The 26,330-nt window shown below is 42.1% G+C and overlaps 1 protein-coding gene across 1 annotated transcript in view; it reads left to right on the top strand.

Moving 5' to 3' along the window:
- The window catches only part of TEAD4 (TEA domain transcription factor 4), a 36,648-nt gene extending 16,936 nt beyond the window's left edge, over positions 1-19,712 (top strand). The window contains exons 3-11 of the mRNA XM_066570000.1: positions 129-191; positions 4,006-4,140; positions 4,941-4,984; positions 5,545-5,600; positions 6,342-6,472; positions 7,422-7,595; positions 15,216-15,356; positions 16,757-16,909; positions 19,525-19,712. Of these exons, the coding sequence (XP_066426097.1) occupies positions 129-191; positions 4,006-4,140; positions 4,941-4,984; positions 5,545-5,600; positions 6,342-6,472; positions 7,422-7,595; positions 15,216-15,356; positions 16,757-16,909; positions 19,525-19,638 (1,011 nt within the window). The 3' untranslated portion in view covers positions 19,639-19,712. The remainder of the gene's footprint in view (positions 1-128; positions 192-4,005; positions 4,141-4,940; positions 4,985-5,544; positions 5,601-6,341; positions 6,473-7,421; positions 7,596-15,215; positions 15,357-16,756; positions 16,910-19,524) is intronic.
- The last annotated feature ends 6,618 nt before the right edge of the window (positions 19,713-26,330 follow it).

Here is a 26,330-nt window from a genome sequence, read left to right as displayed (position 1 = left end):
TGTGCAGAAAAGCAGCTCCTTGGTACCCCCAATCCCTCCTACCCCCAACCCTAAATAACTGCCTAATTCTACAAGAGGCTGCCAAGTATTCCTCTGGAATGAACATGGAATTTTGTCTTTCAATGCAGGTATCTAGTCACATCCAGGTGCTGGCAAGGCGGAAAGCTAGAGAGATCCAAGCCAAGCTCAAGGTATGATGGATATCCCTTAGCAGTTTCACACAAGCCCCCCCAGGTCAGCTATTCCCTCTTTGAATGGCCTTTAAAAAGCCTGAGAGATTAATCACTGAACTGTAGTGAGCTGGAGAGGAAAAGGTTCTTCCCAGGAAATGTTGTGCAAACATTCATTATTGTTGAAGCTCTGTGACGTCTGGAGCAATTTCTATTTAAAGAATAAAGAAACAATAACTTTTTAAATTTCATGTGTCTTATTTCTACCTCCAGTTTATGCTGTTGTCATTCAAATCTGAAAGACCCTTAGACTTAGGAGTGTGCAGAGAGTGTTTACCTGAGCAGGAATTGTTTATGGTTACAAGTACTGACCAGTAAGCAGTTGCTGGTGTTGTGGTGGCCTTAGAGTTATCAGAGCACCAGCTCCACCTCTACTAGAGGTGGTGATGTGGAGTTGTCCACTGAGAGGAAGCAATAAAGCCAGCTGGCATCTTCTCAGGTAAAATGGTGCCAGCTGAATAGACTTTGCTCCTTGATTAATTCAGACCTGATGTGAAGAGGCCGGTGCTAACGAGAAAGAGAAAATGGTTGAATACTTGTTTGAGAAAAGCTGTGTTTTCCTTTCCATAGGAAAAGCTCCAAGATCACCCTAATGAACCTCTTGACATTTATTTCCACTCGGATTTGATGTGGGGAAATGGTTTATGTGCTCAGACTGAATTGCCAGAAATGTTGAGAAGGTCAAGTTTGTATGTGACAATTGCAGAAGAGGGTGTCTGTCCCCTGTTAAAATGTGAGCTATCCAGAAAGGGCTTGCTGAGCAGGATGTGAGGTCTGAGACTTGTTATGTTTCACTGAGACAGCCAGAGAAGGAAGGTGAATGCTGACCTTTCTCTTTGGTATGGCCCTAAGTAATCTGGAAGGAAGAGTTTGCTTTCCTGGTTTTCCATGCTTCAGGTGACAATAACCATGACAGCCCAGCCCTGACTACTGAGGGATGGCTGTTAGCATGTGCTTCCTCTTGGCTGCCTGGGCAGCTCCTCACTGGGCACCAGGGCAAATGGACTGTCCTGTGTTTGAGCTGCTGGCACTCAGCTGCCCAGGGCTGACATGCATGCAGCTCTGTTGCAATCAGTGATTGTCTCTAAGCCATGACAGCACCCCCCCACATCCCAGCCCCATTTTAGAAAGCTGTGCTGTGTCTTTTATTAGCCTGTTGTGTTACCAGCTGCTCTGATAAAGAGAAGGAGGCACAAATTACAACTATCTAATTCAGTGCACCCAGGTAGGGCTGCCTCAGCTTGAAACCTGTGGTGCTGTTAAGTGGTGAGTTCAGGTGGAGGCCTGCTGGAGAGGCAAGTTAAAGCGAGCAGGAAACAACAACTGCCCAGGGTGTTAAAAGCCTCACTGCTGCTTACATCTGTAACCTTGATTCTGTTCCTTGTGTGACACAGCTCTGGGGCTGGGCATGATTGGAAAGCCAGTCAGCCGAGCCTGTTCCCACTTAGCTCACAGGCGCTGGCTGGTTTTGTTCTCAGGGAATGAAGGTGTCTCGGGGAGCTCCATGGAGCCATTGGCTGCTGTCCCTTTACACACCCAGGCCATGCTGTGAGCTCTGCCCAGCTGCCTGCAGAGAACCCTTCCCCAGGACCAGGCTGTTCCTTTCCACCTGCAGTGGCAGGTCAGGAGCATTGATTCAACTCATTTACTTCTTTGCTTTCGCTGGCCATTTCCATAGAGCAGGGAAATGAAATCACAGAAGCTGCTGCCCTTCCTCCAAGGTCCTGCTGACAGCTGTGTGCTCTCCTATCACTGCTCATTTTCCATAGCAAGTGCATGATTTTGTGTTTATATCCTAGTGATCAGAGCAGCTACATGATGATTTTTCAGAGTAGTGACTGCAATAATTCCACCTCCACACAAACGAGTGTTTTTTAAATGTCCACTGTGTCTGTAAAAGATACAGTGGGGAAATAGGGTAAAACTTGAAGAAAACTCTGTTCCCAAAAGTCAGTAGTTTTTCCATGCCCTGGGTGGCTAATAGATATCATCTGCACTAAGGAAAAAATTGGGAAATCATGGTGATATGATGGTATTATCATCATCATCATAATCACCATCATCATTATAATGTGTTTAAAGAATAATAAAAGAAAATACAAACATTGCAAATGTTTGGTTAAAGTTTTTATTGTTTTTATCATGTTTATCAAAGTTTGTTATCTTTTTTCTATTTTTTTTCCTTTTCATACTGGAAAACACTTGAAATGAGTATAGAACTGAAACAGAAAGATGTCTTTTCTAAAAACATGCTCCTTCCAGCAGTCTGTCAAGCATTTAAACAAAACAAAAGCACAGCAAAGGTTAATAGGTAAAATACTCTCCTTCCCTAATTATTTTACATTTTCTTTTAACTTTTAGTACCTCCACAAGTAAATGCATCTTCCCAATAAACTGAGGTAGACAAATGCAATTTTTCCAGTGAGAAAATAAGGGAAGGAAATAATCCTTTTCTACAATGGCACATGCAAAATAGTCCTTATATATATATTAAGAAAAAAGCAGAAAACAGTAATTTCCCTTAAAAATGTAGGTAATCCTTCAATTATTCCCTACAACATAATTTAGACTGGATTCTGAAAACATTTCCCATAGCTTTGGAGAATATTAGGAACTTTCTCAGCATTTAAAATGTTTCCCTTCCATTCACTTGACAGAAGTCACAGATGCTCTAAAAAAGAGGTGTAAGTTTTGCCTATTTCTAGTGATCATTCCACTTAAACATATACATTTATTACTGAGATTTTAGAGGAGGATGCCTCCTCCACTTTTGTGGTTAGACACATTAGGATATTTGGGCTTTGAACTTTAGAGAACCTTAGATAAGTTGGAGGGGTTAGAAAGAATGGAGGCCCAAAGGTGAGAACTTACTGCAGTTTAGTGAATGCAAGTGGGAAGTGAGAATTCCCCAAGAAGACAGCAAGGGCTGTTGTACCTCTTTCAGCAGTTTCTTCAAGCTATGAATTAATCTGTGAGTTTTTTGTGGTAATTATAATACCACAGAGAAATGTGGAATGTTTAAAGGATGAAGATTAATTGTAGGGGATGTAGGAGGGAAGGCAGAATATAAGTGCTTCTGTTTGCCTATTTATACCTTGAAGAAAAGAAGAAATTAAGAATGCTGTTTGTTTTATACATAACTCAGACCCACTAATTGTGACACTGTCATTGCCTGTAAGAATGTGTGTAAATCTACAGTCCTGTTAAGATACAAAAAGAAATGTCCCTGCATATGTGCCCTGGAGATTATGAAGGTTTCAAGTTTCCCTGAAGATAGGGATAAAATGATAAACTCTACCTGAGACTAATGCAGTCCCAAATTGAGATAGTCATTTCTGCAGTGATGATGATGATCTCTTTTTGTGACATTTTCCTCAGAGGGTTTTTTTTTTTTTAATAATCAAGAATCTTTCCCATTGAATATTGTTACCAATTATTAAAACACTAGAGTCAGCTAGGGATATACTTTCCACAACAAAACTTTTCAGCTGTATGGTTGAAAGCCCTCAGACAGAAAGGATAAATGCTTCTCAGTCTTTAAACCAGCATTTCAGAAAGCTTGATTATTCACATCTGAAGCTATAGTAATGAGTCACAGCCTTACAGCTTTAAAGAGTTCTTAGGACAGTTATTGGTGAGTTTACTGCCCAGAATTTCAGAGATGCCTATTCCTGACAGAGAAGCTGATGCGAATTCTGTTTATAGACCATTAGAGCTGGCAACTAGTTAATCATTATAATAATCCTGTTTTTTCTGTTTCTTTTCTTGCTCATAGGATCAGGCAGCTAAAGATAAAGCCATGCAGAGTATGGCTACAATGTCATCTGCCCAGATTATCTCTGCAACTTCCTTCCATAGTAAAATGGGCTTGCCTGGTCTCCCACGACCAGCCTACCCTGCTGTTTCTGGGGTGAGTGGATCAGTGACTTGGTGGAGTTTTGAGAAGACACTTGACTGTTTGAAAGGATGTTGGGACTGGCTGAGGAAAGTCCTGAGAACTGTGACAGAATGGGCCAAAAGGCATTGTCTCTGTAGAATAAATCTGTCATGTGGCTTCAACAGTTTTGTCCAATTCTTTGCTAACACTGATGTAAAACAATAGAGTTTCACTGTGTATATTTTTTAATGATACAAGGGAGAGAACAATCAGTTCCTTGGGATTTTCATACCACTTTCTTAGTCCAGCATCTTTTTGGAATAAATCTGTTTGGGCCATCCTGACCCTTTCCCAAATTTATATTTCCCAATCTTTTTCTCAGCACTTTGATCAGATGGCCCTTATCCGTAATAGAGAAACGTCTGTCAGCATCTCTGTACCTATGAGTTTGGCCTAGTGAGCATTTGCTGAGCATAGATTTCTGCCAAAATAACTCCCATGGAACTTTCCTGGGGAAAATGGTCCTTTCAAGAGAGTGAGCATCATAAAAGCTTTGGAGACAGAGACACAAGTTGCATGCATAATATTTAACATTAACGATCACTTTTGGGTCAGTTTTTTGCCTATCATGAGTAGTAGTGTGTAGAATGAAAAAAAAAGAGCAGTCAGCATCTCCACAAGAATGAATCCAGGAATGTAAAAAGAAGAGAGAACTCATTCACATCTTTAAAGGTGTGTGAGCTTGCAGTTTGTTTCCTCAGAAAAGAGCAAGCCTTCCTTTTCATCTCTGTCCTAAGAGTGGTGACTTCTGCCTATGTGTTGTTCTCTTGCAGTTTTGGCAAGGACCATTGCCAGGCCAAGCAGGATCTTCCCAGGAGTAAGTATTCCTTCATGTGAGCATCCAAAGCAGGTGCTTCTGCTGCTTTCTCTGCTGCCTGAGGAACACCATTAGCTATTACAAGATCTGTGAAATGCTAAGGCCTTCATTTTTCTTGCAGTAGTGTTAAAATGGAGCTGAGCTCTAGCTCTCCTGAAAACTGTGTTTACTTGTGGGTGTTGAATGTCTCTGAATTTGGGCCTGAAAGTCTGAGAGGCATCCAGACCTATATCCACTTGCAAAGATATAAAACCACTTGAAAAAAAATATAAAACCAGTGTATTAAGAGGCTGATAGGGATCTCAGAAAAACAAATCTGGAGGGAGGGCCTGCTGAACACCTGCAGGGAAATTTTTATCTGTCCTGTCCCCTTACTGCTTTCTGAGTGTTTGCCCATGACCCTTCTCTTGCCCACACAGAAAGATAATTTCCAAAAGACACTTAGGCCACTTTCTCCTTGAGGAGAAATACTTTATCTAATCTGTGCAAACAGTCAGTGAAGAATATTTTTTTGTTTGGTTGTGTTTTTATTAACCACCTCTCTTTGTGTACTTGTGTAGTGTGAAACCTTTTTCTCAACAACCTTATGCTGTACAGCCTCCGCTTCCAATACCAGGTAGGTAAGGAAATATACTTCCTTCCTTTGAAATTGTATTTCAACTTCAAAAACAGCCAGCACTCTAAAAATCTTGAAAGTTAATTAAAAAAACCCCAAAACCTATTGAAACATTTCAAAGAGCCAAAACCAATTTTATATGATTTCCTCTTATTACCTGTGCTCATCCTTTTACTGAGAGAGCTGAAGCTTCTAAATTTTGTTTTCTTCCTGTTTTATATTGGTTGTGTTGGGGTTTTTTTCTTCTTGGCTCAGCAGAGAATAAAAGTTTACATATCTCTACTGGTCTTCCACCATACTTCATGCTCTAGAACACTGTTCTTTATCATAACATGATTGTGTTCCTAATTTCTCATTAAGTAGAATAACAAATATCTTTTCCTTCTCAGCTTCCCCATTTTGAGAGATCAATGGTGACACCTCATTCTGATATTAAACAGTTTATTTCAGTGTTCCTTTAGGGCTCTGTCTAAATCCTCTTGAAGTTGCTGAACATGTTTTCTCTGGTGTCAGACTTGGGTAGTTTGTCTTTTACATCATGACCCCGGCAATGCTGTCTTAGCAGAGGGTGACTGGCAAGCAATTTAGAGTACAGGTAGACTGAGGGCCTTGTGAATGATATTTTTGCATGATGAATGAAGCCATAAGGAAACTATGAGTCAGCTTTGACAGTAGGTGTTCTACTAGAAAGCCATTGCCATTTTTTTCTAAATTATTGTTATATAAATCCTGTGTGCTTAGGGTTTGAATCTCCTACTGGCCTCTCACCTTCCCCGTCAGCACCAGCTTGGCAAGGACGAAGGGTTGCTAGCTCCAAACTTTGGATGTTAGAATTCTCTGCATTCTTGGAACAACAACAAGACCAAGACACAGTAAGAAACACACCTTGCTTCCACTCCTCATTAATTTTGCATCTTTGGACACTCTTGTTCATCATGGATGTGTTATACTGCTCTATGTGTATGGAAATACTTGCTTCGTTCCTCTTCAGAGAATAGAAAGGCATCTTTGGGAAACACCAGATATCCTCCTCTTAGAGGATAAGTAGTGATAGAACCAGGTCTGTGCACTGTGCTTCTGGCTTCCCTGTCCAGGGTCATGGATATTCATACACCAGAGCCCAAGGCACTGAGGTCATAAACCCCTGCCAGGCTATGCTGGTTGTTCTGTCCAGCCTTGTAAGATAGACTCCAATATAGAACCCAAAATCAGAAGTTGCTGGGATCAGCATTAAAGCCATGTGTTTCTCTGGTGTGCTAAGAAGTTAAAATTGGTGGAACTGTGATGAATTTGCATCAATGTATTTCCACAGTGAAATGGAAGTAGTAAGATTTGCCTCTCTCACTAAACTTTTTGATTCTGCATCTTGAGATGTACTCTGGTGATGGGCTGAGATAGGAGAGTTCAGAAAAGATAGTGTTATTTGCCTGGGATTTATCTGCTCTGGGATTTCAGGCTTTTCATTGGACAGGAGCATCAATGTTTGGCTGAGTGACCTGTCAAGGTAACACTCTGTGTCTCAGGGTTTTGCAGACTATATGGCAGCAGCACAAGGCAATGATTTAGGAGTGAAAATAGGAAGAAAAAACCCAGCAACGGTGTTTCAGAGAAGGAAGAAGCATAAATGTATTGATAGGAAGGAAAGAACAGCATGAGCTGGTATTAGCAGAGATATTTCTATTGATTTCTTCTGCTCTTTTAGAAAACTCTATCAAATCTTCATTGACTTCCAGCAGTCTTCTGTGAAGGACAATGGATGTTCAGTAGGTACTGAATGGTACTGAGCAATTTTCTAATTCCATGTTTTTCCTCTTTTTGCAGTATAACAAACACCTGTTTGTGCACATTGGGCAGTCAAGCCCCAGCTACAATGACCCCTACCTCGAGGCAGTGGATATCCGGCAGATCTATGACAAGTTCCCTGAGAAGAAAGGGGGCCTGAAGGAGCTCTTTGAAAGGGGCCCAGCCAATGCCTTCTTCCTTGTCAAATTCTGGGTAAGAAAAGGGCCCTCTGTAGGGTACCCATTTGCTATGAAGGTTGTCACTTTTAAAGCTGTGACCTCCCTGGCTGTTAGAAAACTGCTACCTCCCAACAAATTTTTCCCCATGTAGGCAACTTAAAACAGCCACAACTGTCACTTTTCTTGACCCCACAAGATCTTCCCTTGACCCCACAAGGCACTCTTTCTGGCCTGCAGCAAGATGGATCTTTCACCTTGTCCATCTGTAGAGTTGTTCTTGACTACTGTCTGCAGATTTGCTAATGGTGACTTGGACCCTCTAGAATTTTTGTTCATGTATAAGTAAAGAATTCAGAGGAAATTATTCTCTGCATACTCTTAGGCCTTCACTTCTCTCAGTGTTGTGTAACTCCTCAGCCAGAAGCAATACTTTTCCATCTCTTCTCCTGTCTCTGTAGCTGCATTTTGTGTTATCCAAGTACTAATAATTTACAGATGCATACTTACTGCTGGAAGAGCAAGAGATAAGAGAAAAATATCATGAAATTGGATTATGCTGATAATATATTACTGAAATGACTTCTGGTAAATTGGTAGAAATCAGCCTGGCAAAAGCTTACTCACTCAATTTGGATTTTTGTGATTTAACTGAAATTTGCAAAAACTGCCACTGTGCTTCAAGGTACAAACAAAATAGCTTTGGTGATTGATATTATCATAGGAATTATGAAATTAAAAATAATAGTAGCTCAGGGCAGTTGTACAGTAGATGGCTGAGGGAATGTGTAATGGGATTTGGAGCCTTTCACCTTGAGTTTATCATATCATTCAACCTCAAGTCAGAATGAGATGATGAAATATGAGCTTTTATATCTCATTCCCTTCATACAAAGTGGCACTGGAAAGCCTCCTGACTGGTGCTTTCAGAAGGAAGAGTTAAGTGCCTTGAGATGCAACTTCCCAGCTGTCCCAAGCCTAGCCTTTCCAGAAATGAGTTGGAGAATGTTGGCTGGGAGTCTTCTTCTCAAGCGCCTGTGCCTAGAGTGTTGGTTGCTGATGATTTTTGAGGACACATAATTTTATTACCTGCAGTCTCTGCTACTGAGCTGAGCCCTTTGTGGGATTAGCTCCTGGCAAAGTACAACAAAGCCTGCCTGGGGTGCTCAAAACAAAAGGTGGAAGATCAGCTCTGTTCTGGCTGGGAGAGAAAACAGCACCTTGCTGAGAAGCTTATCCTTTGACAGGGTATTTTGAAAGGTATTGATTGCCTTTTGTGCTTTGGAAGTTTCAAGAACCAAAAGGAAGAGCTTAGAGGGAGATGTTACACAGAGAGAATTAAGCACTTTGAACTCCCTGACTTGAAGAGAGAGAAATCATGAAAATGTGATCTGCTGCTAAAACTGTGATTTTATTTATCAAAATTGACAGTGTGCTTTTCTGATTTTGTGGTTCAGTTTGGGGATTGTGATAACTTGGTTTTTAATATCAGAAGTATAAATGTGCCCTATGCACCATGTCAGACCAACCTCTGTCAGGGTTTTGAAAAATTTAGATGGTGGCATGCCATCAAGCTGGGTTTTTTCTGTTCCCACGTGAGGTGTTCAGAGGGTATCAGCTCACTGGAATTTGGCTTGTTTTAAGAGATGTGACATAAGATTTGAAACAGCTGTACTCTAATGTGTGCACAATGTTGTGGGGCTCTGCAACTCTATACTTAAAAGGACAGAAATATTTCTGGGCTTGGTTTAATATTTTGACTGTCTGATACTTTTTTTGGTACCCTTGAATTGTTGAATCCCATCTGGAGTTAACATCAGGTTTTATTGGTGGCACCCATTACAGCTTATCACTTAGAAATAGGCAAAGTTTACAAGTCGAGTCATTAGTTAAATGTAAGTTTCTAAGACTTTTAAGAAGCAAATAAAAAAAACAAACACTTTTCACAAATGGGGCGATATGATTAAAAACAAAGAAGGAAGAAAATTAGATTTCAGCAGAAATTTTTATATCCCTCTGCATTTTCATACTTTTGTAGCAGTATGTGTTAGGGTGCTTTTTCATTTTGCTGCCTGATAGTTCTGGACAACTATACAAATATGGTGTTGATGTTCAAAGATGTATTGGATAAAGCAGTTACTACACCGTTGAATTTATAGCATCATTTTAGGATAAAATGGTGAGTAGAATTAAATACTTGAAGGGATGCTTTGAGACATGAAGACATGATTGATTTTTCAGAGGTTCTGAGTTGAAGTTGTGGTTGCAGGTGACAAAGACTTTCAACAAATCAAGGAATGAGTAAGTTGGGGTTGTATATCTGTAGTTTTAGGTTCGAAGAACCCAAGGCATGAACCTACCATTGCTACAGTAACCATTGAATATACCGGATGATCTGTTGTGTACCAGAGGCCTAATTCTAAACACCAGGGTTGAAGTTTCCTGACCTCTGTGGTAGCACTGAGGATCTAGTATGACTGAGAAAACGATATTCACCTTTGTTCAAAGGTGCTTTAAATTACCTATACAATAGTTGAAAGTTGATGAGTTTGAAACATAAGGAGTGTTGCAGTGTTTGCAATTCTTCCTTGATTTTTTCATTGGGAATTTGGTACAATGAACTGATTTTTGGACTTGGGTTGGCAAGTTGTGTATGACATCTGTGTGACATTTCTCTGTGCTCCAAGTGCATTCTAGCACACGACAATGAATGTGAGACATCAGCCTCCCAACACATGGACAGTGGCAGCCCTGCTCTTTTCCAGGCTAATATTATCTCTGCCACCTGTTCCTTGCTTCTCCCTGTGAACTCCTCCTCTATGGATCGTTATTAATAGTTTGGGGAAGAGGCGTTCTCAGGGCTTTGCAAGTTAGTAGAATGGTGCGCTTGCATCTTGGAGTTTTCAGAAGTTGTGAGACTCTGCATGGAAGACAGAAGGAAAAATGACAAATCAGTAATTCAGGACAGGTAGTACTTTGCACAGAGCAGTCATCTCCAGAGACATGAATCAGGGGAATTTCTTGTCCTGCCTGTGAAGAATGTATGTAGTAATTTCTTCTTGGTGATAGGCAAGCGATCTTCTGAGCACCTGAGTCCTTCTTTCAGCTAGATGGAATATACTTTTGTGGGAAAGTGCTGAAGGGGTGGGCTGGAAACTGCTGTCTTGCACCTGGCTTCTCTCCTGTCCCAAGCAAATCCAGTCAAAACAGCAGCAGTGCAAATTGCCCTCAGCACCTTGCCTTGCCCACTGGATGCTTTCAATCCTGGAACTGCCTGGGGAGCAAGGAATGGCAATTTGTTCTCCACGTTCACTCTGTTCTTGGTACTCCTCAGGCAGCAAACAAGACAGCAGATAGAAACAGGGAATTTTATTATTTTTACACACATTAATTTCACCTGCCATCACCAGCACCATCTCCAGTTGCTGCCCCCCTCCAGGGGACTCTGCCAATGGCACTTCTTCCACCAAATTTCAACAGATTATTAGCAGCAAAAGGCAGATTGAAAGATTGAATTGCTGAGAAATTTTCAAAGAATCTTTTCCAGAGATGGAGGGGAGAAAGGAGCAAATTAACTTGTGGAGGGGTAGTATGCTCTTCCCAGAACAAATGCCTTCTCTTCCATCTAGAAATCTTGTCTTGTAGGTAATTAAACATTCTGCTTACTTCTCTGGAAAGGAGGAAATCGCAGATGTTCCCCCCAAGCAAGCAGATTCACTCTTGCATGCAGTATATGAATATCTGGGATGTGCTATATCACAGATATCTCAGTGATTGCAGTTTCAACATGTTTGGAAGTCATCGGGCAAGCTATGGATAAGTGTGTCATTTGTGCTGAGCTTACACAGCAAGTTGAACACATCCCAGACACATCAGATTTTTGCTATGTCAGAGTGTGCTCAGGTTTTTGCATCTGGAACTTCTGGGACAGAAAGCAAGAACCCTGACTTTGTCAGATAAAGTAGTTTGGTCCAGCTGGTGGCTCCTAACTCAGATTTAGCTTGTAATATGCCTCGTTTATTTGATCTTAACCTTTGCCTGTAAAAGAGACTGAGAACAGCTGTTTGAATGCTGGACACTACCCAACAGCCTGAATCCTGCTGCTGCTGCCCCCACAGTCCCACCCTGTTCTAGCAGTGGCAAGTAGGAGCCTGGTGGGCCAGGCAGCTCAGCCCCCTCAGTGAGACTTTCCTAAATCCTGCCTGTGTCTCCTTTGGCTGCCTAGATTGGGCTAAGGAATGTATTTAAGACCATCTCATTTGTTGTTGGACATACTAGGGCATTTGCCAGAGAGGAGTTGAGGCACCTGGGTTCTAGTCACATCCAGTTACATATCAAAAAATTCTATGCATTCTCAGACTATAAAGTGAAGATTTGCTCTCCTGCTTGATGGAGTTCTGGGAAGATGAATTTCCTTTGAATCATAGTCACTATTATTCTCTTGCATCTTTTCAGTGTGGAATGTACTGGACACAGTAAGTCAGACCTGTCTCTGCTCACCTCGGGTGCTCGCTCCAGTGCTGGATGTGCTTTCACACAAGGTTTTCTTTAGAGAGGCAATGTAGTCCTGATGGTCTAGGTGTTGTGAGGAACTCATAGGAATCTAGGCATGAAGGCCATAGTGGTTTTAGATGTTAAGCTAAATGCAGTAGCTCTTTTGGTCACTATGGTGTTGTCCTCATCCTGAGAAGTTTAACTGCATCCTTTCGTGAATTACCCCAGTGTCCAGTTGACATTTAGAAGTTAATTTGGCTATGGCAGATTACACTTTTCTTCCTCAATTTTCTGCCTTGTCTCCCTTCAGAAGGTAATCATCTCCACAGCAGGGAAAGCTAAGAGATGGGAGTTGCACTTCTGAGTTGTTCCTTGGTCTTTTATTCATGTACACCATTGCTATTTTCAGTTCACATGTATAAACTAGGTTGCAAATAGTTCAAGAGCAGATATGTGTGTGCTAAATAATGTCTGGTACTGGGGCAGTGCCTTCCTTAAGAAGGTGGGAACCAGCAGCTGTAAATAGGTGAAAAAGCTGTAACTGTAAGGCCAGCAGTGTCTGGGGTGCTCCAGCATTCTGCAAACATGAGCTGAAGCTCTCAGCAAACTGCTACTGTCATTCCCTGGAGTTGCTGAAACTCCCTGTATGTATGTTTATGAGATCTGTAAGGTGACAGGAGGTGGGTACACAGCTCCTGGTGACTGGTCACTCCATGTCTGACTGTCCTAGCCCATAATATGGGACAAGCTTTAGAGTAAAATGTGCAGTGTAAATGTGAGGGAGTTCCAACATGATCCCGCTGCTCCACTGCAACAGGGCTTCCAGGTACTGATTGTACATAATGTCAGTGAATGGTGACAACTCCTTAATTCAAATAGTATTACTGTAGTTTTGCCGTTAATGTTGATTAATTAGATGTTAATTAGCTGCGAAATTCTAGTCTGGCCTTGTGATGGGAGGCTTGTCAAACTGTGGGAGCACCTAGAGTGGCTTCTTAGGGCTAGTGAAGCTTTTCTCATGAAGTGGAACTAGCACCTTTCTGCTTTGCCTTGTATTGAGTGTATTTATTTTTAAATTTTACCAGTGAGTCTTTTGGAGAATGTAACCTTAACTTTACTAGTGAGACCCTGAAAATGTTTGTCTGGTTCTGCAAGTGTTTATGTAGCAGTGGCCTGACCAAGCCTCTGTAGCCTTGACCCTTTGTTCTTTTTGACTCAGTGGGAGAATTTCTTTGGAAGAGCGGAATCAAGTCCATACATTGTGTTTATTACTCCCAAGGGAAATAGCAGAAAAATATTGTGAAGGACTCCTAGTCTAGCTCCTCTCTGGACAAGGGAAGAAGTTAATCTTTATTCAGACAGTTGGAGTGTGGGTGAAATAAACAATACAGTTGATTCATTGACATGGATGTGAATATTACAGTATTAAAGTACAGTGTTACAGTAACTTAATAAAAACCTAAACCAGAATGGAGTAATACCACTATTCTCTAATACAGGTGCATTTGTGGTACAAAGAAAGTAGCTGCTACAGTTATTTAATACCAAGGTCTTCAGCATGGCCATAACAATACACTAGAATAAGCTGTCCTGCCTTCTGCTATCCCTGTTGCTTCCCATCCTCCCAACGCATTCTTTGTTTGAACACACACAGGTGTTTCTGAATCAGGCCAGGGAACTGACCCCACTGAGAACTAACTGAGCAATTCCTCAGTGAGCCTTGTAATACAGCTACAGAGATGTGTGTCAGTACAGCAGGAATGGGGAAGCACAAACTGTTCTGGAAGACTGAGACTGCTCTCTCTTGGGGTCAGGACCAGCCTGGTATCATCAAACTACAAATGAGGTACAATTTCTCAAGACACTCAAGCCAATCCAAGTATGTGTTGCTATGAAAATAGGCTTTCTTTGTGGGTCTTATCTTTTGTGATGCCACAAAGGCAGCAGCAAGCTCACGTGTCTACAGAAAGACAGAAAACTTGACTGTCACTTTCTAGACTGACCTAAACCTTTTGTGAAGCTGCTCCTTAAGATAACTAAGCTAACGGTATTTATTACCTCATGGCACTTAAGAGGCAGGTATTTTGCATGGCAAAGAAAGAGGGGCATTCATTATTGTGGTGGTCCAGTTCTACCACATTGCTTGACCATAGTGCTGCTCTAGATCTCAAATAAAAATCTCTTCACTGACATTGGTTAAGAAAACCCTGCTAGAATGGCATCTAATGCTGTCTTAGTCCCACTGTAGCTAGAATACATTTTCTGCAGTTTTCTCTTCCCTTAGATCAGCTGGAAGAATAAAATGCTCTGGAGCAGCCTATGGGAAGTGATCCTTGCTTTTAGGCTGATGTGAAGTAGCACATGGGCTTGTGGAGCACAGAGGAGCTCTGCCCTTTTAGTTTTGAAGGGGAGGGAGCTGAGCTGGGCATTCCCACACACCCGTAGTGTTTCTAGAGCTTAAGGGAACCGCCACTTGTTTCATAACTGCAGTTGGAATGACCCCTGGTGGAAGCTTCAGACAGCGAGGATTTTTAGGAGTTCTGTCCCAACAGGAGGCTTCAGTTGGCCAGCCTTAGGCACCCACATTTGAAAACTGTGGCTGCTACTGGAGATGGGTTTGAATTCAGGTGTCACTGGGCCAGATCCATCAGTAACCTACATTCCTTATGTTGCATCCTGTCTTATTTACATTTGTAGTACCTGAGCCTGATGTGTGTGTGTACTCACACATTCCTTTTCCCTGCTGTCTCTTTTCCCTTACCTATGTTCTTAGGGTGGAAAAACTTTTTTGCTGTTGCTTTACTATTTTTTTCCTTCCTGGAGAGTCAGCCTAGTCTAGCCTGTCTGTTGCACTGCTATGATTCTGCAGTGTGCTCTGCACAGTGAGTACCTCCAAGCCGTGTCATATGTTTTTCATGTTAGGAAGATATTCCACCAGATTTCCCCAATGTGTATGCAAACCACACCATTTTTTGAAGTGGAAATAGGATTTTATTCAGTGCTCTTCAGATTTCTCCTGCTTCCTCAATGCACATCGGTCTGCTTAAGGAGCTGGGGACACTCCCAATACTTCACTATCCTGGCTATGTAAGGTAATGGTGAGAAAATGCCACAACCATCTATTGATAACCATCTGAATTTTTATTGCTCTTCTTTTTGACAGGCTGATTTGAATACCAATATTGAAGATGAATCCAGATCTTTCTATGGTGTTTCCAGCCAGTATGAGAGCCCAGAAAACATGGTCATTACCTGTTCCACCAAAGTGTGTTCCTTTGGAAAGCAGGTGGTAGAGAAAGTAGAGGTAAGGAGTAGACACTTGGGTGCAAGATTCCCTCTGGCTGCCGTTTTGTCACGTCAAGTATTTGCATCCTGCCTTTGTATCTCAAGGCAAAATATATCTCATGCTTCTTGTCAGGGAGATGGATGCCATAGATATAAGATCACTCAGCCTGCAAAATGCTTATCTTAGGATTTCACTGAAGATCTGCTAGTGTTTGCTACTTTTCCCTTAAATCTCAGTTTCTGAGGAGATGTAAAAACATATGACTCTTAGCTCTGCTGATTCTCTGGGGTTTTTTGGGAAGCAAAGGAAAGCTAGGGAATATAGATGTGTTTTGTAGTCCAGAAATGTGAAAACATATAAGCAACACCTCAGTCTCACCAGTGTTTTTAAACAGATCATTTATAAACTATAGATATTAATTAGACTGCAATAATTTACAGACTATAGCCTTACAGCTTGGTTAGATCTAGAGCTTATACGCTTACAGCTTGAGCAACTGCAAATAATTGGGTTATGCATAGAACTGGCATTGAAGAAATTCTTTTTGATGCCACATTCAGCTGCTAAGAGAGCTGCTTTGACATGCCTGCTGCTGCCCTGTTTCTTAAGGAACCTCAGGATGCAGAAGCATCTATGTGCAGAACACCAGCTGTTCTCATGTCAGCAGTCAGTTCAAGGTGCATCCTTCCCCAAAACCCATTTCCAGCCACATGATAGGCATGCCTGAAGTTAAGTATTTGCAGAGGGACAGAGGGGCTAAAGGGAAGTGTCATGATGCACATGAAAGAAGACCAAGCCTCTGGGGTGAAAGAAGGTTACAGGCATTTAAGGGTCTGCTCTGAAATCATAGAATATGGCTTCAGTTTCTCTTCAAAGACAGATAAAATATGCAGGAACCAAGGTGGGAATGTGAGAAAAAAAATCCCTCTGTGTATCATTGGCCAGACCCCTTTTTAAGTGGGGGGCATAAATTCTATGTTCTCTCACACAGATCCCAGAAGGCTTTAGTCTTTTTAACTATAAAGCATCCTGAGTATAGTATTACTATCATTACTTCCTGGTCTTGCTAAAGCAGTAGTTATTAACTTTTTCAGTTTATTCACACTTAGTACTTTTCCAGTAGAGATGCAGACGGGAGTGTAGGTGTCAATCGGTCTGTTCCTCTTAGTTACCTTTCACAGTGCCTTGAGGGTTTGCTCCTCAGAAGCTGGAACCCACCATTCTCAAGAAAACAAGAAATCAAGCTAAAGAACGTGGAGGATTCAAGGGGACTGACCTTGGTGCAAAGTACTGTGGTCACTGTTCATAAAATTATTTAAAAGTGCCACTGTAATTTTTCTGTTCTGAGTGCCTTTTTGTGATAGTGCCACTGGTGTGGCAGCACAGCCCCACGTGCCCTTCTCTGTTTTTCCCTGCAGACAGAGTATGCACGCTATGAGAACGGACACTACTCCTACCGCATCCACCGCTCCCCTCTCTGCGAATACATGATCAACTTCATCCACAAACTCAAGCACCTTCCCGAGAAGTATATGATGAACAGTGTGCTGGAGAACTTCACTATCTTACAGGTAGGGATTTCAGCTGTTTTCGTTGCAACTTGGCAACATGTAAGCACCATGCAGGAGTTCACTGTTGAGAGTCAAAGCAGATTTCCTTTTATAGCTCAGCATCTAATTGAACTTAATTTCTTTCATGTGTATTGCACTTCAAGACCATTTATGGAGCTCTAGAGATGGTAACTCATGCAGAGGAGCAGCAAAAGAATTTGAGAGACCTGGGTAAGAGAGAGATAAAAAGAAAAATAAAGGGAGAGCTCATGAGGCAGAGAGACAAAGGAAGGAGAATAATGAAAAAGTCAGTGAAGGAAATGCTCATTCCACTGTTTCACAAATATTGAGGTGCTTTCTGTGCCCTGGCCCTTTTTGCAAGGTAAAAAAACCCATAAGGGTATTGTTGAGTGGCTATAAAATTTTTCTGTGGAAAGAGTTCTTCACTGACCATATTAGGGGGGAAAGTTGTTTCCTCAGGACCACCCGTGACCTGTACAGAATATGGAGACATGCAAAGGAGTTGTGGGGAAACTCTGTGACACCTTCTGAATCACTGCAACCTCTAGATAGGTCAGGATTACAAGGCTACAGCAATTAGATTTCCATTAGTGTTTTGTTATACTGGGAGCCTTTCCAGGCTCAGATGCAGCAGCGTAAATTTGGGAAGAGGGCACACAGCTTAAAACGTGTATTTTTCTAATGGACTGAATTCTGTGTTCACCTCTGTAAGAGGCATCACAGATCTTTGCCCAGAGAACGTGAGGCTGGGTAAGTAGAAGAGATGCTGGTGGCTGTATGAAAGACTGGAAATCAAAGTAGTTTTCATTCCATTCTCTGAAGATCTTTGATAACTGCAGGCAACTCGTTTCACTGCTCTGTGGCTCAGACACATCAGCTATAAAATTCAAGGTTAATAATATACATCATAGGGCATTAAGTTTACTCTTTCATGCTTGTATTAAGATCTTAAACATCTGGAAGAAATGAGTATAAATGCTGAGAGTTCTTTTAGATGAGCAAAAGCATGAGAGGGGCAGAGACAGAGAGAAGGAAGACTTGTGTGCTGTAGTCCATACTGGGGAACATTGTAGTTGCCTTCTGCATGTTTCATTCCTCAGTCAGGCCAGCCAGCATTTCCTATAAATTCTAAGAAAAAACCTGTCACATGGTTATACTTCCTCAGGGGCTTTATGTTTTGAGAAATCTCTTGTCCTTCCCTTATCTTCTGGCACTGAAGGCATGTCCCACGTGGTGGCTGGCACACACTACCTTGCAGTGCTGTGCAAGATGAAAGTGCTGCTCCCTGAGCAGCAGCATGGGCATTTCCCACTCCCCACTGCGGAGATGAAAAACACAAAATGTAAGGCATGTTGGTAGTCCTCAGTCCCCACTACTGCCTTTGAGCCAAGTCTAATTACATTTTTTTTATAAACCCTTTTATAAGCTTAGAATACCCCTAATCCTATAAGCGTCATTTATCTTGCTTGGCACATTTCTCTGGATCTAGATTTCCCAAGATTTCAGAGCCCGTTTTTCAGAAAAGGGCCTGGTGCCTTAGCACACCTGGATGTGTATAACTCACCACATCTTGCAGAAGAAAGGACTTCAACTGCAAATCCAATCATGAAGTAAGAAAAGAAAACAGACCAAAACCAGACTGCTAAAATTAATAGGAAATTTTGAAAACAGCTATTTTCTTCCTGTTTTCACAAGAACAGTTGGGCTTTGGTACAGTTCAAGCCTCCAGCTGGAATGGTTTTCTTCTGCAGTTGAGCTTGTGCTGCTGCTGATAAAAATCTGTGTTCTCCAGCGGGAGAGAACTTTAGCTATGGCACAAACTCAGGTGACAAGAATGTGAAAAGCTGTGCAGTGACAGAGAGAGGGAGGCTGAACTAGGAATTCTGAGAGCAATATTTCTCTTGTCTCTGCCACCTAGTGCATGCTGCAGAAACTAGGACAACACTGCTCCTTCACCATGCTGCTGACAGAGTCACGTTGTAGAGACGCTAAAGGGTCCTGAGGGGCCATAGAAAAAAAATGGGAAAAAAGGAGCTTCTATAAGAATGCATGAGTGTAGCAGCCATCCTTCTCCTAACATCTACAGTGTGTGGAATGGGAGGTGTAATGGAGTCAAATCTGTAAGTCTCCTGTAACAGGAGTTATACTCTCTAATCCTGGTGTTCTGTGTCTACCATTGACAAGCAGGAGCAGATGAAGGAAAACAACTGTCTGTGGTTGTGATGTATCAATATTTGTGTGATCAGAAGTGGGTGTGCCACAGGAGGGGGCCCCTCTATACCCAACAAACAGAGGAAGAAGAGCTTTTTTTTCAGAGTGAAACACTTTCACTCTGCTGAAATCTTCAACATCAGGGGTGGGAAGTAGAGAACCTGCTTCCACTGATGTGATCACTGCTTGGTCACAGTGAACTTTTTGTCATCTCCCTGTCTCTTCACTGCATTGTAGTTCTGAGGATGCAAAAGTACTGTGGTCTGTGGGCTAAGATGTGTATCGATCCTGCACTTCTCTGTTCTTTGTCTATTACTGACTTTCTGCTTTGTGTTAAATGTGTTGGAATACGTAAGCAGAGAAATAGCAGTTGCCATTTCAGCTTCTTCTCCTTTTCTGTCTAGGTCGTGACAAACAGGGACACACAGGAGACCTTGCTGTGCATAGCATATGTTTTTGAAGTATCAACTAGTGACCATGGTGCCCAACATCACATCTACCGGCTGGTGAAGGACTAGAGACTCTCTGCCCTGAGTTGTCCATGGAATGCATGTCTAAGAAAAAAGTCTGTGCTTGAACAACCCCTGCCCCCCCCCCCCCCCAACCAAACTGAAAAATAAACTGCAGATATTGTGTATTTTCAGAAAAGTACCTCTGAGCTGGCTTGTGATTGATAGAGTGAAGTGTCCATCTCCAGGTTTGTGCAAATGGGAAAAAGATTTGGAGTCAAGGAAACAGGCAAATGACTGCTTTAGGGTCTTACCACAATCAGCATCCTGTGAAAAGCATTTCCCACAGTGCACACCCAGGGTGTGATTACACACATAAAAGGAGTGTGTGCACCTGAGCATACATGTGGGGCAGTGGCAATGGCAGCAGCTTCCACAACTCTGATCACATATGGACAGGTTGAAAATGTTCATGCTACACCTGGTCAGAGTGTGTGCACTCATTTACATTCATTTGAAAGCCAACACATGCCCAGACCTGGTTACCATACATTTATATAGGTGTCAGTTAGACATACACAGTCATGTGCCTGTGTGTAGAGGTTGCACATATATCCTGCACAGCTGCCTGGCCACATCAGCAATTGGGCAGTCACAGGCTCATTCAGCCTTGCTCTGTTAGAGACTGTTTCTTCTGTTAGAGGCTTGTTTCTTCTTCCCTCTCTTCCATGCATGACAGTGAGAGACCAATCTTTCTCGTGCGTTTTAAATAAAATTATGCTTAGAAAATTGGGTATGTTAAATCATGTTGTCTTGCCCAGTAGATTTCCTCTATGTATCAAGTCTGATAACTTGACAGACTAAAATAATTCTTGCTGCTTTTGCTTCTTTTCTCCCTGCACAGCTACCAATGCTCAGTGAGCCAGTCTGTGCTCTTGTGCACCAGCAAAATAATTGTTTACAGAGGTCAAATTATTCCACCTGTTAGTTGCAGACAATGAGATGCACAAGTATTGCACAGGATGTCATTTGGTGAGCAAACTGGAGGAAAAGAATGAGAGGGAAGAGTGAAAACTGCTTAGCTTTCTGCGTTTCCAAGGCAATCAAACACAGCCTCTCTGCTTTACTTGTAAACTGAGGTTGTCTATTCAGAGAGGAGTCACTGAGAGGCAATAATCTTGGTCTCCACAATGCTGCTGATGTGGGGGAAAGATGCAGCTATTCATGTTGCTCTGAGGGAAGAGGTGGTTTGCATGATGCTCTGGCAGAGGGTGAACAGGAGATTTATTGGGTGGCCAGGGAGAGTCGTGTGGTCTGGACAATCAATTTAATGTGGAAGAGGGACTAATTGACTTACTTCCTCATTAAGCAGCTGCATGCCAGTCGATCTGTTTTAACTGTAAAAGTGTGGGTTTCCATTTGCACGTGTGAGGTCCCTGACAGGCATGAGTCTTCACCAGGCAGACCCTGTGCTTTGAAGCATGGGAAGGAAAGGATAAGGGTAAGGAGGATAGCAAAGATAATGCCATGAAGTCAGAGACGGAGAAGGATGGTTTGTTTCCTGTCATGGGAAAAGTGATATTTTTTCCCCCCCAATCTTGTAGACGCTGCATTCTCAGAGGCTACTTTTAAGGATCTTGCAGGGCTAATGCTGTTAACCACCTCTGTGCAGGAGCCAAAAGTGGATGGTCAAGAACAAAAAATTTGCTTGCACCTATTAAGCAAAATCTGCACCAAGATCCTGCTGTGCATGCTCTCTCCAAGACAAAGAAATATCTTCAAGAACGGACTTCCAAACAGTAATACCGACACACAGATGCCAACAGCTTTCCTTAAGATCTGCATGGCTGGAAACCAGAATCAGTCAAGCTTGGAGAAAGATGAGCCAAGTACTTTAAACACCTAGAAGACAAAGCATCTTGAAATACCTGCTACTCTGTGCTACACATGAAAAATCCATACAAGCACAAGCTGCCCTCGCCCTTCCATTGGGCGTTATTGCTAGTCCCAGCCAGGTGACCAAGCCACCCAGGACTGAATTAACTAAATCTCTGCAAACCAGGCATCCCCTCCAGCTGGCCACATAGGTATGAATGGCACCAGCTGTCTACAGTCCATTGGTAATGCATGCACCTGCCTGCTTCAGCCCTGTGCAATCTCCTTCCTGATCTCTGAACCATGTGTGGAGCAGGCAACAAATCAAATAAAACCTCGCTAATAAGAAAAAAGACTGACCCTTGGGAAAAGTATTCTTGGCCAATGTTTTGAAATGAAGCCTGTACAGAGAAAGGGCAGAGAAAGTCCCCAGCAATGGAAAATTCCTTATGATGTGTATTAGTACTCTCCTGCAAACATGAGCTTGGTGCCTTGCATGCTTTCACTGCTGAGTTACATCACAACAGCAGACCCTCTGGAAGTCAGTCCCTGAAGAAGATGAGCCCTAGAAGTTCACTTAGTCCATTAGTTGATCATTAATAAAACCACATTAAGCAAGTTATAGATGTTATCAAGGCAGTAAACATGAACCAACAGGCTGAGGGACAGAGGAAATCTTTGCACAGTTGATTTTGGGACACTTATGCAGGGTTTATCTTCAACTTAATACCAGTGGAAGATTCTTCTCTGGTAGTATTCCTTTCTATGCTTGCTCTTGGAGTTCACAGCTCCCTGGTGTCAATAACCAGGGTTAGCAAGAGGACATCTACCTGCCTTTGAAACTCAGTGGAGAAAGGAAAAGAAAATTTGTGTGTCTAGGAGACCTCACTTTTATGTAGGCCAAGAGATAAAGAAGATTTACTAAAGTGAAGAGGCAAAAGGAGTACTGGAAATTTTGATCTGGACTAAAAAGCTTCTGTCCCCTTGCAGAATGGGTAAGATCCATGCAAAAATACTTCAAAGACTGGAAGGACTGTAGCTCTCTGTACCCAAGGCTTCCTTTCTTGGAATTTCACCAGAAGAAATCCAGACAGTGCATCAAACTAAGAGCCAGCTGCAATTTTGCTAAAAATAAAGCAAAGCAAACACAAAATAGCAGCATATGTAAAAAAAGACATAGATTCAAGAAGAAAGGCTAACTGAAGTCTAAAGAACTGACAACAAGTGAGGATATCAGAGTGTCTTACAAGTTTAATTTCTGTTGGGGCAGAAATACCAGAATTATTAACTTAACCTGTAAGAACTTGCTGTAAAATCAAAGACGAAACATTAAAAGCTGATTCCCCTGATCACTTTACAGCCACAACACTGAGACCTTAGAAGGTAAAGTGACAGACCAGATCTAAATATCCAAAACAGATCTAAATATCCATGTTTTCTTTATAACAAAGCACTTAAAAGCTTTCAATTTCACTGATTCCCTTTTTTTCTAATGTACATGCTTCAGTTTATCAGCCCTCATTTGTGCAGCTACATCTGCTTGTGGAATCATGTCAAACTGAATTACTAAAATGATTCCACTTACTGATAGTCTTCTGAGATAAGACAGACCATGGGTCTGAGCAACACAGAACTAGGCAAGTCAGGAGCCCTCCCTTCATCTGCACTTCAAAGCCAAAAGGAACACTTCAGGTAAGACAAGTTCATTTGAATTCACTCATGTATTTGTGGTGAGGGGGTGGGAACTTCTTAAGCTGACATTGCCAACAAAGACAACATGTTGGTGGGCCTAGAGACAAAGGTAGGGATTGAATTTAAATCTCCTTCTACTTCAATATCTAGATCCAAGGATCATTATTTCCTTGAGTATAACACGCATGCTTTAGCCTTTGGTGCAATGGTTTCCCAGTGTCATTTTCTTCCCATTACCCAGCTCATTTTTGTCTTGCTTCTTTGACATCTTGGACCAGATGAAGGAGTTGAAGATCTTGTGTGGTTACAGCAAAGAATAAGAACTAATTCAGACAGGTGAGAACACCCTCAAACTTGCTGTAGAGCTGTAGAAGGGGCAGGAAGAACACATGCTGAGCCCTTCAAGAAGCTGCCAGGGGGTCATGCTGTTTCACCAATCCTGCAAGCAGAGTCTACATCAAAGCCAAGCAGGAAGGCAGCAGACAACTTGCATGCTTGTACTGAAATGGCAAGATCAGGGCTACTCTCTATGAGGGAAGACTAGCCAGAAGCTTAGGTTGACCACAGCTCTGTCCATAACTTCACAGACTGTGGTGCAGTCCCAGTCCTCTTGGACACCAGATCCAGACCTACTACCATGTTTGCCATGGGTCAGCCATGGAAGCCATGTTTGCCTGCTGGTTCAGCAATTAGTCAAGACTCCAAATCTTGACTCCTCTCATTTAACAGGCCATACAATTTTGGCCTCTTACATGAGCCACAAAAGTACTGGTGCTCATTCTGAGGAAAACTAATACAGCATCTTTAGGGAAAAGCACCCCCCTCATCTCCTTGAGGTGCAAAATACAGCAATTGCTGGATGGAAAGAAAATGAATATAAGCAAAGTTAGAAAGTTTAGGTGAATGATCTCTTTCTGTCAAAAAGAGAAGCAAAGACTTTGATTTTTAACCTCCTTAATTTCCCCACAGCACTCAGCTCTGTTGCCATATTATGATTTCATCAGAAATTGGTGGCTGGGACCAAAGCCACAGACTTGCTATTACAGTAGACGGGGTACATCCTGTGAATTACACTGGAGAGCATCCTTTTCTAGATGCCTCAAATGCAGCTACTCAAAGCTATTCTCAGAAGCTGCATTTGGCCTTCAGGTTTGGTGGTCATATGCCATGGATTCAGGTACACAAAATCACAAAATGAAGGTTGAAAAAGACCTTTGAGACTGTCAAGTTCAACCTATGACCTAACATCACCTTATCAACTAAAGCATGACATTTAAGTGCCACATCTAATTTTTTTAAATACCTCCAGGGACAGTGACTCCACCACCTCCCTGGGCAGCCCATTGCAATGCTGAACCACTCTTTCTGTGAAAAACATTTTTGTAATGCCTAGTCTAACCTTCCCCTGGTGCAGCTTAAGACTGTGGCCTCTTGTCCTGTTGCTGGTTGCCTGAGAGAAGATACTGATGAGGTGCAACTCCTGTTCCTCACTGTATGGACAACATCAGAGTGCCCCCACATTAGATTTGGTTGCATGCAGAAGATGGCTAATTGAAGCTGGAACACAGGTCCAACAGACCACTTTCCTAAACTTAATGGCATAATTGAGAAGAGACCTGCAGATAAATGCAGTTTCCTTGGTAGAAAGTGTATCTACAGTATCAGCAACTCCAGTCCTCAGTTTCACAGTGATCCTCAAGCTCTTCCCTAAATCCTCAGGTTCATACTAAGCTCCCATATGTGTTTGGTTTTTTTCCTGTGCATGTTTTACCTTTTTTCCAAAGTAGACACAAAATGATGACTTGAATTCACATATTGATTTTTTACTGAGACTTGAACTATAGAAATCCCATATACCTGGGTATAAAGCTGCTTTGCTTATGCAACAGGTGAAGAACACAACATAATGCTGTCTCTTTTAGAGTGAACAACCAACCAACAATAACACCACCACCAAAAGTGTCAAATGTGTTCTCATTTTCTGCTGACTTCCTGTGCCGCTTCTCTTTCAGGAAGTTGTTGTTTATTTCCAAAGTTTAACTTACTAAAGATTGGCATCAGTTCTGGAATGAAGATCCTTCAGTCCTCAGGTCTAATGGGATTTGCTGCATTAGAGCTACAGCATCCAGGAGATGGACTCTTCTTGGACCCTGGAACCAAGGAACCAAAAGAAGTGCTCTCCACAGATCTCTTTATCTCTTGATGCATTGCAAGATATATTTCCTTCATTGCTTGCTTTAAGGTAAACACACAGCAATGTTTGTGTACTTCTGCACATAAATAAATGATGAACACAGAGCTGCTGCACATGCTTCTCTTCTGGGAGGGAGAGAAACAAACATGCAGCAAATGACAGTTGTGTTGCTGGCAGCATTGCCACCAGGATGCTTTGAGTCTGTTGAACAAGCAGTTTATAAAAATCCACTTAGGACGTGATGGAAAGTACAAGAGAATATATTTGATGTGGACATCCCCTTGAACTGAGAAGTGTGACAGCAGCAGCAGTACCAGAGATGGAAATGAGAATACACAGGGAACCTCAGAATGTGAAACAGATCTTCTTTCTGCAAAAACATTTATGGTAAAGCCTTGAGTTGCTCTTCATATACTGTAAAATACAGTTCCTCTCAGGAGGCCCATGTCCATAACTGCACTGCTCTCCTTCTGTAGGCATCTCTGCCCCAGTTCTAGGTTGTTTCCTCAGCATATAACACTTTGCTTAGTGGTCCATGCCAAAACTTTCCCCAGCTCTGTTAAGACAACTTGAGAGAGTCTTCTGCTGGGGAAAGTGTTTGAAATTGACTTAGTTCAGTTTTTGTTGCACTTCCACTGATACCCAGAGGAAGGCAGGTGGGGACTTTCTAGATGATGTCAGAAGATCTCCCTTATGGCCCTGTCTCTCACAGCACCACAGATAAGAATCATTAGGATTGGAAAAGATGTCCAAGAGTCCAGCCATAAACCCAGGACTGCTGTGTCCACCACTACAACAAGTCTCTGAGCACCATATATACGCATTTTTTGAATACTTCCATGAATGGTGACTCCATCACTTCCCTGAGCAAGCTGTTCCAATGTTTGAACACACTGTCAGCGAAGAAATACTTTCTAATATCCAATCTAAACCTCACCTGGCACAGTTTCATGCTGTGTCCTCTTGTCCTATCACTTGTTACGTGGGAGAAGACACCGAC

The sequence above is a fragment of the Molothrus aeneus genome, chromosome 2 (genome assembly GCF_037042795.1).
Source record: "Molothrus aeneus isolate 106 chromosome 2, BPBGC_Maene_1.0, whole genome shotgun sequence".
Taxonomy (NCBI): domain Eukaryota; kingdom Metazoa; phylum Chordata; class Aves; order Passeriformes; family Icteridae; genus Molothrus; species Molothrus aeneus.
The sequence above is the reverse complement of the archived record's forward strand: the minus strand, read 5'-3'. Positions and strand labels throughout refer to the sequence as shown.